The 17,156-nt window shown below is 30.8% G+C and overlaps 1 protein-coding gene across 1 annotated transcript in view; it reads left to right on the forward strand.

Annotated features, from left to right (window-relative positions):
• The window catches only part of LOC134725106 (proto-oncogene tyrosine-protein kinase receptor Ret-like), a 67,254-nt gene that overhangs the window by 32,470 nt on the left and 17,628 nt on the right, over positions 1 to 17,156 (forward strand). The window contains exons 3-5 of the mRNA XM_063588653.1: positions 611 to 862; positions 13,665 to 13,915; positions 16,788 to 16,929. Of these exons, the coding sequence (XP_063444723.1) occupies positions 611 to 862; positions 13,665 to 13,915; positions 16,788 to 16,929 (645 nt within the window). The remainder of the gene's footprint in view (positions 1 to 610; positions 863 to 13,664; positions 13,916 to 16,787; positions 16,930 to 17,156) is intronic.

Below are 17,156 nucleotides of genomic sequence, written 5' to 3' on the forward strand. Positions count from 1 at the left end.
TATACTGTCGAAGCAAAATATAAAAACACAAATATGCCGGGTCAAATATCAATAGCTATAAAAACTTTATATAACATATACGAGCATCATATGGTTCGTAGCACTTTAAATAAGTACTAATTCTTTTTGTATAACTAATTTCTTGTTTAACCTTTACATTCAACTTTTGATGATGTCTATTGACACTTGTTCAATGTCAAATTAAAAAAAAAAAAAAACCTAATCTATGTAAAATGAAAAAGATCCATACGTAACAATTGAGATCGACTTTATATAGGTTTGATCACGATGTCTTTTATTAGATACACATAGAACTATGCATTACACGCTCAGTGAACATGTCCTGTTGTTTTATTTGGTTTCTGTCATTTAGAAACAACATAATGCTCCGGAAAATTTACCTTTTCAAAAATTACTCAGCTTTGAAAGTGATATGTTCCAGCTTCAACGCATTTTATTAGATGTTATCAATCTATCAAAACAAACATCAAAACTGTCAGACGACAGAAAATGTTATACTATTAACCTTTTTGATTTAGAATATTGAATGATATATATAAAACATTTGTTTTTTTTTTCAATTGTAAAACTGACCCTATCTTTGTTCTAGGGATTAATGATTTAATAGTCAAAGCAACATGCACAGAAAATGGACATAAAAAGGAAACAACCGCTCTTGCTGATGTGATTGCTAACTGTGACCCGTCTTCATTGTCTACAGATCAAAAGAACCTTTTGTGCTTTGACGGAACTCTTATGAATTTTACGATTACAGAAAACGTTTTGAAGTCTGTATTGGGAAAGTTATCTGTATATTCAGGAATTAATAATGGATTCGCAAGAGAGTACATATTAGTAAACAGTAAGTATGCAGCTTATAAAAATATTATATTTGATATTTAGCATTTATTGCTTAAACGCAGCGAACAATGTATCATTGAATGGAGATTATCATCGAGAAATGAGCAAAAGAATAAAACTTAATACTAGTAGATGATTATGTGCAAGTCAATACATGTAGTTGTAATTAATACCTAGGGACCATATGATTTCAATTTCTTATGAATTTCCAAAAGTTATAAAGAATGGGTTAGCTGTCAAAAATGCATGATCTGAATCTCGCGGCTATCTATGAAACATTTATATGTCCTTTGGGAACATGTCAAATATCAATGATTCAAAGCATGCAATGTGTGAGGAAAATTTTAATTTGAAACATGCTAATTACACAATATATCAATTTATAGATTATTAAATTTAGTGAAATGCACTAGAAAAACGTTCATCACGATGCATCTGGAAGTAGTAGTAGTCTAAAGCCCCAAATGCAATGTAAATCAAATATCATTAAACCATAAACTAATCATGTGTTGATGAACACATGGACTAATCTATAAGTTTAAATTAAAGATTTAGAGGAGTATAGACAAACACGAACACAACTTAACAATACTTTGCACTACAACAATGAATGTGCCCGCAAAATCTAAATATTTGTAATGAAATGAAACAAGCTATAAACAAGTTAAAACAAAACTTGACATTTTCCCACATACCCTTTTTGAAAGGTACAAAGAAACCTATAGCTTTAATGTTTTTTTCTGTTAAACTTTTAATAATATGGTAAAATATCCTCTTTCCAAGTAGGAATACATTAATGTTATTTATTTCAGTATCAAATTTTATCTTTTATTGTTCATCCCATATTTTGCTAAAAAACAGTCATTTGATTGTTGTATATATTAAATGAATTTTATAGTAACTATTTATTATTTAAATGAATTTTTAATTCTTTATCATTAACATGATTAATTTGATTTTACAAATGACAAGCTATAATGGAACCATATATTCGGCATTTAGAGAAGTCATTCTAATTGCGTGGTAAATATATATGATGGCATCATTACCTTGTCCTGCATACTGGATTTCCTTTTAGTATTTGGTTGCTAAATCCTTTAAATGTCATCAGTAAAAGTTATGATGGTGTATTTTTTTATATAAAATTCTGTGGTTATGATATTCAGAATGAAAATCTGTTTTCTGGTTGGTTTTTTTTTTATTTGTTACATTTCAGTGTTTCTGTTGTTACAATGTTTTTCTCTTATAGTTGAAGTGTTTCCTCGGTTTTAGTTTGTAATCCGGATTTATTTTTTTCTCAATCGATTGGTGTCTTTTGGACAGCGGTGTACTACTGTTTCTTTTATTTCTGATCTGTGACTATTGAACATCGATATACGTCTATTGCCTTTATTTATATTTGTTGTGCGTTAATAATTGTATTACTTGTTTCCTCACTTTTTAGATCGAAAATTGGGAACATTTAAAAATTTTCAAAAACTCATCAAAGATGGCAATATAAGATGATATACAAGAAAACATGAAAATTTCACTACTGTCAATTATTTGTAAACAAGCTGAAAACAAAGAAATCTTGAAAATAAACGACATGATCTTGTTACCCTCGTTAACGTATGGTCTGTTTTTGAAATAGAAATTTGATAAATAATTAGAGCCGATCTATGATTTTTCACAATATAATGATACAATTTAATGTAGTAGCCAGTCTTAGGTAATTAATAGGCCAGGATTAGTGGCATGTTCTGATTGGTCAAGATAACGTTATTTATAAGAACACAGAGCCTGACAATTCAGTTTATGAATTGGTGAGTTAAAATATGAGGTAATTGTGTTCATGCCTCAAAAGGAGCATTGGTGGCGAGAATGTATACAAGTTTTTCGTATATTGTATCACTAGCAAGTCAACCCTGAGGTTTGCCAATTTCTCCTGGCAATCGTGGCCGAAGGTTGGTGATTTACTCTGTTTTTCTATATAAATAAAGTGTACCACCACAATGTAACGAACAGTGATGACAGCGGCGTTAAATACATAAAACAATCTATCTATCGTTTAAATTACCATCATTCGGTCGGTACCAAAAATATTTTACTTTTGCCCCCCTTGGTATCATTTGACTCGTAACAAGTGGGTTGGTTCTGACAATGTCGAAATTTGTACGTTCAAAAAAAAATATATATCTAACTTACTTCTTTGTTATAGGTAATAGATAATGAATACCTTTAAAAATGTACGTAAAAGAGTTTATATAGAAAATTGTACCCTATGACATACTAAATTATAAAGTATCTGCGTTTGGATTGATTTACGGATTTCCGACACTTGAGTTCCGGCATGCAAATAAATCCATTATTAATTAGAATATTTAAAAAGTCTGTAAATTACGCAATATTTGAAACACGATAGAAATTCGATTGATAAGCGTACTTAACTGTATCTTTAGATTTCAACATGCTTCGATGTTAGAATATGATTGGCTACTGAACCCATATCTATTTCTTATAATCATGACAAATCATAATTTTACATTACCTTTACCCTTTTCTTAGAAATATCATATCTCAGATTTTTATATTAATGACAGAGCAACCGGATCATAGTCATGAAAGGAAAACAATCGAAAAAGAAGTTTATGAATGTGCATCTAGCAAGAACTTTTAAAAAAAAAAGAATATGTAATTTGTCATCAAACATATCTTATGAAAATTAGTAATATCATTTATAATATATATTCTACTCTGAAACCAGAGGTGTGCCTTTGAAAGGCAGTATATTCGTGCAAGACAAGACTATGGCAGCATACGCAAACGTTCTTAAAATAAAATTAAAAAAATTAGCATTTCTAAAAAAAATTAAGATTTTTTTGTGTTTTAACGCCACTTTTAAGCACAGCATTTAGATTATTTTGTTGTGGCCAGTTTTTATTGGTGGAGGAAGCCGGAGTGCCCGGAAAAAATACAGACATTCGATAGGGCAAACTGACAATCCTTGTCAATTAAGATTGAAGTCTAGTGCACCGCAGTGTTGAATGGTTAGTGATTACAGCAGTAACTAGTATGACCACTTGGCCTCTGAGGCCCCTAGCATTTCTAAGATAGTATTGATTTGTGGTTTTGTATTCATCATTGGTTGATCATGATATCCTGTTTTACTTTTTTGTTTTGTTTTGGCATTACGTTTTTTTAAATCAAGATATTTTTCGGATTAAGCAATATCTTTTAATTGTTCAGGTTTAAACGCTTCTAATGAAGATGTAGTTCTGATGCACAAATCCACGAAACGTATACAGTGTTTATTTCGTTTGTAATGACTACCTTATATTTCAAAATACATACAATTATTTGATGCTGACCATATCAACAGGTTTTGTCCTTCACGATTTATATTTATATATATATATTTAAATTTTTCGAGAGGAAGAAATATCAGTTACTTATATCAAACCATGTTTTCTAAACTTTAAATGTAATGAAAGACCTTTTAAATTTCAGTGTTTTTAGATCTGTCATTGCATGTTAGTTCACAAAGAAACATACAATTCGTTTTACTGGATGTTTATCATGCAAACTGGAAGAATTTTTATTACATGTTAAAAGAGATTTAGATGAATCGAAGTTTTAAATATTGATATCACGATAAACTTTACATTTGATCATTTAGAAAAAAAACGGAGTTCAAAAGATTTAGGCCGTATCTAAGTATATGTATATGTTACTCATCCAAACAAATCAAATGTATATGTTACTCATTCAACCAAAGCAAATAAGTCTCCTGCGAGTCTAGAACCAAATTTCCAATTCGAAAAGTTAGATGCGAAACTGATTACTATGAAATAAGAACTACATTTAAATCTTTAATGTTATGTTTATTTTTGTTATCTGTTTAAGCTATGAATATGGCCACTGTTGTGTCGGCTGTTTTTAAATAAATTTCTTATCTTTTTTGGTACCCAAGGGCATTTTCCTTGAAATCAACCATATCAAACAATAGTAGTAGATTTTCTTATTCTTTCAAAAGATATATTGTGTATTTTATCACTGTTTTCTGTATTTGTGATTAATGTGCGTACTTATACTTATAAACTGATATCATGTGGTTCCGTTAATAGTTCTTTTAATGTTATTCAGAATACCATTTTCGATACAATGAAGTGTTAAGAGAAATACTATAAAGTTATCAATGTTTTTTGTGAGCGCATTATGAAAAAATGTAGGCGTCTTTCCTGAGAACTGTATTTATATTTCATTGAATAGCAGTAAACAATACTTTGGAAAACCATTAATCTGGGTTTTTTTGCAAGAAATCTCTTTCAAACTTTTCAGAGCTGAAAAAACTACTAATCAGATCATGGTCCTTTTATTATTATGTTCAGTCAATATAAATGTGAGGGTTTGGATGGAGCAAAAATATCTAATAAAGGGTCTAAAGATACAGAATAAAAGAAAATACCACTAACACACAAAAAAAAGAGAAAGATCGTTAGTCTTACATTACGAAAAAAGACACTAAGAAAACAATTAAAATAAGGGCAAAATTGCCAACAAAATTAAAGAACGGGTGATATAAAAAAGAAGATGTGGTATGATTGCCAATGAGACAACTATCCACAAAAGACCAAAATGACACAAACATTAACAACTATAGGTCACCGTACGGCCTTCAACAATGAGCAAAGCCCATACCGCATAGTCAGCTATAAAATGCCCGATAAGACAATGTAAAACAATTGAAACGAGAAAACTAACGGCCTTATTTATGTAAACAAATGAACAAAAAACAAATATGGAACACATAAACAAACGACAACCACTGAATTACAGGCTCCTGGCTTGGGTCACCATTCAGCCCCTCATAAGTGCATAGCATCACAAAACCTATTACGTCTCATAGATTACTTATTTTAATACCTTTATGCACTGTAAATGCATCTGAAGGTATTATAGGGATTTTAAAAAAATGAAAGATTGAAAAACAATTTGATAAACAGATGGAGACAAATAATCCTCTTCAAATTGATTACATTCAACTTTTTTTAAAAAGGTATCTGAGGGCAGAGATTTCACGATTGAGGAACAAATTATACTTAAACTTAAGACGACACTGAGCAGTAGTTAAAGCGCAGTTGTTGCATAATAATATTTTTTTAATTTTCAGTACGATTTTCTGTTACAAGGAAATGTATAAATATCTATAATATATGTAATCAAGAATAAAATTATTTATTTAAAAACACAAATTATTTCCCCTAATTGAATAAACACAAATTTACTAAAAATGTTTACAGAGATTAACAGTAAAAACTTCAGCAAGATTATAAAGAAACATCTCGGTTTCTCATCTAATTACAGACATTTTAATTTTGCATTGATCCACTTATTCACTTCATCAGCCAAACACTGTTATGGTTGTGTGGATATTACTTGATTATTTCTGGTCTTTTATTCACATAATGAAAGGTGAATGCTTAGCAGGGGACGTTTTTTTTCGTCTTCTCACCAGGTATAACTCTGTTTTGATCAATACGTTGTAACGATCTGTAATAAGATACTGGAATAGTTGTTTGATCTGTGATTTAACCAATGGCGTTCTATTCGTAATTGTAACATTTTGATAGTGTGAGGACTCGATAATTTTTTGAGTGTAAGTGTTTAACGCATTTTGTGGTTTTGCTATATAGTGGCGGCCAATTGTTTTATATGTCAAAATCTGGAATAAAAAGACGGAACCACAAACATTATGTAGCAAAACTGACAATACTGGTACATTTAGATTTGAGTCGAAAGCACCGGACACGTGTGTGATTCCGAACTTACAACTAAAGTGTTAACTGGCTAGTAATTGCTGTAAATATTGTTGATAAACCATTTCGACCACTCGCCAATCGAATTTCGTGTGGATCCAATTGGCAAGGGATGCAGAAATAGTAGGTGACAATATCTGTAAACCGACAGAGTCTTGTTGGTGACGTTTTTATCTGTTAATAGCCTCTCCCTATTGAAGTTATGGAGGTTTTTTTGTTTTTTTTCCATTTGTATCTTATAAATTGAGATATGAAATCAGTTAAACACTGTTGCCTCTGATTTAATGAAATTGAAATGACTTTAATGTGTCATAGATTCAATTTTCATATGTGATTGTTCAAAATATTTTACACTTATCATAACAGTGCGAAAGGAAATGCTTAACTGGTGGTGTTATTTGGAGAACAACAACGTTTGAACAATCAAGTTATTCGCTTTGTTTGTCAAATTATTACGTGGAGAAACTAATAATAAATAAACTCGACCTTGTTGATGTGATTATTGCAGTCTGTTTATCACTATAATTTAGAATTGCGGTCTGTTTTATTTGAATAATTCATAACTGCAACTTTTATTTATCTAATTCACATTCATTTCAGATGTCGTTGTCAATAAAGTCTTTATTGTCATAACTACTAGCTGGTTTGATTAACAGGACTAGACTAAAAAGAATTGTATACACAAAATGCTATTACGATATTTCATCAGATAACACATTTTGATAGCTGGGTATAGTGTTGAAGTTACAAATATGCATTGCTATTTGTGGATAGCTAAAGTCCTGTACCAAGTTAGGAATATGGAATTTGTTATAAAATAATTCGTTTAAATGTATGGTTTTTTTTTTTTTTTTTTTTTTTTTTATATGTTTAGTGTTTCTGTTGTTCCGTTCTTTTTCTCTGATAATTGATGTGTTTCCCTCGGTTTTGGTCTGAGACCCTGCATTGTTTCAGTTGAATCAATTTATGACTATTGAATAACAGTACACACTATTGCCTTTATTAATAGACGTATAGACAAACATGAGTTAGCCGGGTTTTATCATGTCCAATACTTGTATGTGCCTGCCAATACGGGTACCTATCATGGCGTAGGTTTATTGGATATTTTTTGGTGTTTCACTACCGACAAATATAGGGATAGACCTGAAATGAAATAAAATCACACTACAGACTGTACGTATACTGACTTAGTAATTTTACCTTTCTGTACCTTTTCTACACATTTTATTAATGAAGCGTAAAATTGACTCCTGTTTTGCATTTTACAATATGTTTTTACAATTTCATTGAAATCATTCTACTTCATATATCAGTTTGAAAGTACAAAAGTGCATTTTGTTAATTGATTTACTGGTGTAACGAGCCGTATCAATTTAATATATTCACAGGAGTGTTTATAGTAGAAGTAAAACAGTAGGATGAAATTGTCATTACGCCTATTTCCATTCTTCATTTTTGTTTCACTATTTGTTATTTGCATTTTAAATGGCGAAGCGATGTAAGCGTTGTTTGGAACACATTGTTACAAAGACATTTCAGATACATATTTTTTAAATAACTATTAATGTAAACAGATAGATTACTGTTAGACGACATTTTAACATTTAATATAAACCACGCGTTTGAAATTTCATGATCATTCTCATTAGATGAGCATGTTCGGTAATATTTTCACAAGGAGCATCTGTGGCCGAGTGGTCTAAGAAGTAACTACTGTAATCACTTACCAGTCAACACTGAAGTTGTGAGTTGGAACCCCGCTTGTTTGAAAGCACTCGACTCCAAACATAATTGACAAGGATTGTCAGTTTTTCTATCGAAGGTCGCTGGTTTTCCCGGGCACTCCGGTTTCCTCCACCAATAAAAACTGACCGCCACGAAATAGCCCAAAAGCGGTGCTTACAAGTGGCTTTAAAACACCAAAAATCAAAATCAAATCAAAATCATATTTTCTCATTAGGTAGTATAACCTAGGTGTAAAGAGATACGTCAGTTTGGTCGATCGTGATTTATAAAGTTTAACATACCGTAACGGCCATTGCAAATAACGACGATACATGTAAATCTTGTGCATCGTGAACGGATAGAATCGACCTCTCAGCTGCGTGTTAAAAAACCTGTAACAAATCAGCGAGGAGTCTTTTATCTTGATGTAATTAGTAAAAAAAGCAAAAATACAGAACTCGGGGGAAATTCAAAATGGAAAGTTCCTTTTAACTTGATGCAAGGCAAAATGTCTGTCCAAATTTCCCTCATTTTTTCTGTAGTGTTGTATGCGCCACCTATACAGATTGATTCACCGAGTAGATTAATAAACTTGTCCTCGTTCTGGATTTTCTTGATATCTTTGTCAGTAAGTGTTGAACATACAACAAATAAATCAAAACGTTTACCTATTATGTCTTTTTTTCCGTTTACATATAGTTGTTAATATAATGTAATTGTATGAGACTGTCATAAAAGTGAAAGATGTAGCTAGCTATAAACTTGGTTTAGTTCACCATTTTTGCCTAAGAAAAGCCTATATCAAGTCAAGAAAATGACGGTTGTTATCCTTTCGTTTGGCGTGTTTGAGCTTTTGATTTTGCCTTTTGCTTTTGAATTTCTGTTTACAATTTTCTTTAGAGTAAGTTATTTTTGTTATTTTACGTTTTTTCGAACGTCAGTGTTGTAAAAAAATATGCTACAAGCTTATTGTATGAAATTGAATATAATGTGTATAAAAAAACGACAGAAAATCGCCTATTTGTACCTCAAAAATCATTTGGGCAAGATGGACATTCGAAAAGAAAATTTTCCGTGTTTTTGAGGCAGGTTGAGGTTTGATGCAAATAGCATTTAATTAAAACATTGTTTGTTGTAATTCGTTTTTTATCTTTTTAAGGCTATTTTGGAATGCCTTTATAATATAGTAAACTTTCACTTCTTATGTCAGGGGATGCATTTGTAATATTTACGATAAGTTTAATACTGCGATCCGACATTAGCTTTAATAAGGGCACTTCTATAATTCAAGATAAAGAGATAAAGTGCCGGAGCATTTTTGAATAGAGTTTGTTAAATCTTTATTGATGGTAAATGATTTTAAAGAGATTGTCTGTCAATTAAAATAGAATCAGTTTTGTATAAAAAACGACATCTTCACGTGACAAAACAAGTTATCATTTGGATGCATGCCCTTAAAGAAGGTAGAATGTTATTAAATACGGATTAAGCATATGACATGTGATGAAAACTGAGAACAAATGCATTAATGTTTGCACTCAAATTTTTTTCTGTTTCTACTATATTTTTAAGATTGATAAATAATCAACGAAGGAACTGATGATTTTTAGATCGAATTTTGTTGTGTTTGTTTTGGTCAGACTTTATAGTTCTGTGTATTGTTTTTAAAAATGGTCTAATGGTGTTTTTGTGGTGGTTTCTCATATGGTCAGGATGATGTCGATTGTTCTAGATAGCATATGCGTACTACAATTAAGACAAAAATGTCATTAGATGATTTCGGTTGTTCTGTCCATTCCCCTTTCGGCTGCGATCAATGTCTTTAAATATTATACTACTTTGGTTTCTCTTACTGTCAGATTTGAACAGCCTTATATAATTTAGAGCTAATTACCATTCCATATAAATATGTCCTTAACACTAGATTTGCTATATTATCTATTTTTTACATAAAATGAAACAAAAAAGTTAACCAACAAATTACCCATTCCCGTTCAACGGAATCTTATATGTTCAAAGTAATGATAAACTAAAATTAGATTATTAACTGAATATTATTAGAAACGGATAAGGTCTTGTTTATATTCTGTCTGTACACGTTAAACAAGATTTGTGTCAGCTTCTTTGTTAAATTAAGGATGGTTATGAAGTTCTAAAAGTGATCACACAGCTAGTTAGTAACCTAATTTAAGATGTCCTCTCTGATAGATTACTTAATTACATCCGTTTTGTTGATTGAAAAATTCATTCATATACAATATGTTAATAGACTATTGACCCTAATGCTTGTAAGATTACTCTGTTTTTCTTCAAAGCAACTTTAAGAATGTATGAGCTAACTAGATTATGTTTTGTTGATTGAGACATTCATTCATATAAAGTATTCCAGTAGACTATTGACATTAATGCTTGAAGTTGACTTTTTTTCGTTTAGGCTTATTTTGTTTACAATTTTATAAATATTTCAGCTATTCTTGATTTTGATTTTTGATTAGAATATAATTCATATACAATCAATTAATAGACTTATGACTTAAATGTTATCAGTTGACTGTTTTAGTCAAAGCTTAATTTTTTACAACATTAGACATGGATGATCGTAACTAGATTCTGTTTTGTTGATTGAAAAAACAAATTCATAAGTATGCAGTATGCTAATATACCATTGGCATTAATGTTAATAAGTTGACAAAATATTTCAGCTAAACTAGATTTTGCTTTGTTGATAGACTATAGTATACGAATTGCCCTTGACGCTAATCAGATGACTCTTGTTGCTATATTAACGCTCTTTTTACAATATAATAAATGTTTGAGCTGTCCTAGCTTTTGCTTTTATTGATTGAAAAATTCATTCATATACAATAGGTTGATCAACTATTGACCAAAATGCCTATACGATGACGTTTTTTCGTCATAGCAACATATGCATGGAAATAAACTCATCAAAGATGCTGCATTAAAATTTTGTTATGCGGCAGACGCACGCTTCGTCTACAGAAAAACTCACCAAAAAGACGCTCGAATATGAAAAAGTGAAAAAAGATAAAAACAAAATCGAAGTTGAAGTTGAAGAGCATTGAATGTATGAGCTAAGCTAGATTCATTTTTGTTGATTTAAAAACGTTTTCATATCTAGTATGTTCAGAGACTTTTCACTTTTGATTCGGGGGATGTGGAAGTGGTAGTGTGATATTGCATGTTATGTTTTATTTGTGGTATTAAGCAAATTATGTTTTTTATTGTGTTACAGTGTACACGCATATCTAAGCATTTAACATTATGCGATTGCAAAGAAAAGAAACGATTTCTGTTTGATATTAATTTCAAAAAGTAATCTTTATTCTTTTAAGAAGCAGTTAGAATTAGTTTTAAAACATTGATTGAAATTCTGAAATGTCAAGAACTTCTTGATCTATATACAACAAAGGAAGTTCCCTTTTTTAAAGTTTGTTTAAACACAATTGTCATTCGAGCACCTAATCATACTTTAACATTTTAACAAGTTTAGTATGTTATTCTGTTTGTACTTCACACAAAATAATAAAACGGAAGTATTGTTAAAGTAGCCAATTAAAATGCTTTTAATAGATTAAAATTAATCATTAAAATTGCCTTATTATGACATTCTTAAAAGAGAAAATTCATAGAATATTCGAAAATACTTATGCTATCAATGTATAGATAAACATGTAATATATTTGAAGATATATTTGGAACCAGCAACTTATTACAAGGTACGCAATTGTGGTTCATATGGGAAGTCAAGGTAGCTAATAAACCCCCTCGTCGTTATTATTCAGTTGTAGCGTTTGGTATTTATGTGATGAAAAGTGTTTGTTTTTGACAAAAATCTTAAGACATCAATCGATCCAAAGCTTTACTGAAATGTAAATATTTTTATTTTTTTTGCGAAATCAGTTGCTGACTATTATTGATGGTTGTAACGTCATCGTTGATCACTAGATGTCTTCATGATGACCTCTAAATGTCTATATGTTGACCTCTAGATGTCTGATGTTGACATAGAGATAAATGTATGTTAATCTCGAGACATCCACATATTGACCTTTAATTTTTTAAGGGAAGCATCAGCTACTTTGATGTTAAAACTATCTTCAGTCATATTTAATTCTAAAACTTTGCTGTTATTACGTTGGGAAATGCGAAGAGTTGTCAATCGTAACACATTTGTTTGAAAGGTAACATTATTCACTATAGATTCCAGAACTCTGAACCAGAACCTTTATATAATAAAATAACGAAGTTTCCACATTGTGTAATTTTTATGCTCTAGATTCCAAAAACGTATTTGACATGTTTATTTACTATAGGGAAACAGATTACTTCTTTCAACATCATTTTAATAATGTATTCATATATTTACATGCATATTGTATATCGAATGTCTAGAGGGTAGCTCATAAAGTATGTTTCCAATAACGTGAGTTGTTATGCCAAAGCTGCTTCATTAGTTTATCCTTGTCAGGTTATTAAGGACTCATCTGTATGACAGATGACAACATTAACTTCCCTATAAGTAATCTCGTGTTAGAATGTCCCTTGTGTTTGCTGTTTACATATTACAGTTGACTCGCTCCCAGAGAAAGATTGCATTGACGGGAAAATTATTGTTTCAGAAACTAATCAGTCAAGGTTATTTTCAGTTATAAGCTGCAATGTGCGTGTTCAATAAATGTCGTACCATACACACACCTACATATTGTCATGATAAAGCAACTCTGACATATTTACATGTAGCATTAGAGTTCATAACGAAAAGTTCCTAATCAAATGGCAAAATCAAATGATAAAACACATCAAACGAACGGACAACAACTGTCAAATTCCCAAATAGGTACAGGCATTTCAAATGCAGAAATGATGGATGGAATCTGGTTTTATAGCGCTTATCCTCTCACTTATATGACAGTCGCAATAAATTTCGTTATTTTACAACGATGCGTGAACAAAACAGACATACTCGGTAAAATAGTCAAAATATTGTTACAACAGCCATCACTGTGTTACAATCACAAGACAAACAAACATATCAATTTGAAAAACAAATATATCCTTTGCCAGCACTTGCCTGTAGAGGATCACATATAGAATCATTTCGTGTCTCATAACTTCGTTTGACTATGTTTTGTTCTATTTTTGTTGTTTTGTTTTGTTATAGAAAATATGTATTAATAATTTCACCTTTTTGATAATCATTTAATCTTGATCTTCAGTGTGTGTTATATTAAACGTTTTATCTTTCTTTCATTTCAGAAGATCAACAGATTTCAAAGTTTTTTGGGATTGATTCAACAACCTCAGAATTCTCTATTTTGTCACCATTAGACTTTGAAATAAAAACTACATGGAACTTGAAAGTCAGATGTCAGCTGACACAAGGAAAGACAAGCAGAAATTATACTGCCAACTTAATAGTCATAGTTCAAGATCAGAATGACAGTCCGCCACTTTTTCAAGACAGATCAAATCAAATTAAATCAGTTCTTGTGACAAACGACAAAAAGGTATATTGTTTCAAAATAATAAAAGATCGTTACACTACATTGAGTTTAAGAATACCATTGAAACTACAATTACAGATTAGTACAGATTTTTGTTCTTTTCACCACACGATTCAAGGAATATTGTAAAATGGTTAACATGTCTTCCACAGAGCTGTAAGTCATGTCGACTACAAAACCCATCAATTAACACAGAAAGGTGTTTTGTTTAACCATCCTGAGAAAAATGTATACGAGAGAATTCAAACTCTATGATCTTGAAATACATTTTTTTTTAATCACAAAAACCAACTTCCCGCTAGAGCAGATGAAGAAAAAACAACCCCCAATATGTTTTTGACGGACATTAACTGGGTAATAAAAATAAAGTTGATATTTTCAAATGAGTATAATCTGATAAAATTATTAGAAAGGTTCCTATTATTACATATAAATACTAAATTTTATATTTACTTCAGCAAAGACATCAATTGCTAATCGAGTCTTTATTGGAATCTTAAAAAATGCAATGTTAAAATCTTTGCCAAACCATTTCCAGAAGTCCCTTTCAATTTCATGGCATCATCATTGTACTCCGAACTGAAACCATAAGTAGAAATAGTCTAAACACCATTCATATAATTTTTTGATTTTTAAACATTTTAATATCTATTTTTTTTGCGTAGCAATATAATATTTCCCACAGAACGTAACCAAAAGTTAGCGTGCAATAAATTCTAATATTGCACTAGTGCAATAAATCTTCAAAATTCATGACGTCATCAACGTTTAAATCTGAGTTTAAACCAATTTTTACTCTTAGATATTATATTGCTATACAATAAAAGGGTTATTGCATGAATATTGGGGAATATTGTCCCTCGTAGAACATATATTGCACTCGCAAGCTCGTGCAATATAAAATTCTACTCGGGACAATATTCCCCAATATTAATGCAATAACCCTATATTATTGTTCATTAAAACTTTATTCTATCCTGAAACATTTTTAACTAGTTTCGGAAATTTACTTAACCCATTTCTCAAACGTCAGTCTATTGCTAATTAACCAATTTCTCTGATGCCAGTCTATGGTTCTAACCGTAAAGGGTAAAACAAAATGAATAAGTCAGAACGTGCATGAGGAGTTTTTGAGAGCTTTGCGATATTGGATTTGATAAAAACAATTTAACTGAGTTGTAAAACTATATTTTATGTCTATACTCAAAACATTAATTTCACACTGCTAAATATTATCCATTCAATTCAGAATAAAATATTTAGTGAAATAAGGAGATGTTGTATGATTGACAATGAGACAACTACATGAACCTACCAAAGACCTAATGACGTTAAACAGCGATCTATCCATTTTAATGACGTGGATGTTACATTTAACAACTATGTGTCACTGTATATTCTTTAGCAATGAGCAAAACCCATACCATATAGTCAGCTATGAAGGGCACTGACATATGATATAGAGTTAAACAATTCAAATTTACTCTCTTAGGAAAAATAATGCTCACATTCACAAATTCTGAAGCAAAGACGAAATTATTAAACAAAAATCGAAACGCGAGTATGTCTATCAAGTTAGGAAAGATGTCAGTTGTTTGCGTCTTCAAGACACGATTCAAGATTGCAAAATTCAATAAAGAGGCTCTCGGGTTTTTTCCCTTTTCATCTGGATATGTTAACGGGTATATTAAATAGTTATCAAAGGTACCAGGATTATAATTTAGTACGCCAGACGCGGGTTTCGTCCCCCGGTACATAAGACTCGTCAGTGACGCTCATATCAAAATATTTATAAAGCAAAACAAGCCTAGTAAATGTCTGATTTATGAAATAGCTATAAAATAGTCAAGTTATAATCTACCAATTGAATGTAAAATCATTCCAGTTGAAAAAGTACATTTAATCTCACATTATCGAATGTCCTATAATTTACGATTTTTATTATATGTCAACACATGATATAACAAAAAACCGGATGTAACGATTAAAAATTATGCGGGAAAACATTTGCTCATGGTGTGAAAGCAGTAAAATTGTCTTCCATTTCATAATGACATTGATTTTTCACAAAAAAATGATAGATGAAGATAGTTATAATTTCATAATTGATTAAGTTTACATCTGAGCAACAGCATGAACATTGATAGGCGTGCTGTGATATATGATGCAACTTCCGGTGTTATGACGTAGATGAAATTTATATACAATCAAAACAAACCCCATCAAGTTTGATAGGTCGTTACAACAAATTTGTCTCGTCATTTTTTGTTTATCATAGAGGATTATATGTACTAAAAGATGAACATGGCTTTTTTATTTTACATTTCATTTTTTTTTATATTTTCATGCATGTACATTTTATATGATTTGAAATATATGGACACTATGTTATACTTTGAAATAATGGGCTCAACAACCTAATTCATTCTAAGCTTCTGTCTTGCCTCCATGCCAATTATGATGTTGTCCTCGCACATAGAGAAACAAACAATAGGTCCTGTGTGAATATGCTTGATAAAAAAATATGTATTGGCCTTAAATGGTTAAATGCCCATATATCCTGTTTTAAGAAATGATAAATCGTATTATCGAAAGAGACTTAGACTGAGTAAAGTAAAGTATTAACCAAAAGTGGCGGTATCGTGATGCTTGATTTCTTGACAGAGAAGCATTGGGAGACAAGTTTTTAAAACAATATTCGGCATTCCCAGGAGACCTAGCTGTGCACTTCTTCTTCATATTAAACTAACTCCATACAAGACCTATTAAAAAATTCTGATGAGAAATAAGAAGAAGCATTATATGACTACCATTAAATAACTGCAAGCTCCGCTACATGTATATATATATAATTTTTCTCAAATTTACTTTACAGAAAATTGAAGTTATCGTGACAGATAAAGATGATTTTGACTGTTCAAAGTTTTCTGTACAAGTATTTGGAGACTCTCTGGGCATTTGTCACGCTATATCACCACTTGGTTTCAGGGTACCGAACGTAACAATTTGTAGATTAAGTAAGTTTATCTGTGATTTGAATTACAGTTTGAAGACTAATACAAAAAAGAAGATGTGGTATGATTGCCAATGAGATAACTTTCCCCCAAAGACCAAAATGACATAGAAATAACAACTGTAGGTCACCGTACGGTCTTCAACAATGAGCAAAGCCCATACCGCATAGTCAGCTATAAAGGGACCCGATAAGACAATGTAAAACAATTCAAACGAGAAAACTAACTTT

Source organism: Mytilus trossulus, chromosome 7 (genome assembly GCF_036588685.1).
Source record: "Mytilus trossulus isolate FHL-02 chromosome 7, PNRI_Mtr1.1.1.hap1, whole genome shotgun sequence".
Lineage (NCBI taxonomy): Eukaryota > Metazoa > Mollusca > Bivalvia > Mytilida > Mytilidae > Mytilus > Mytilus trossulus.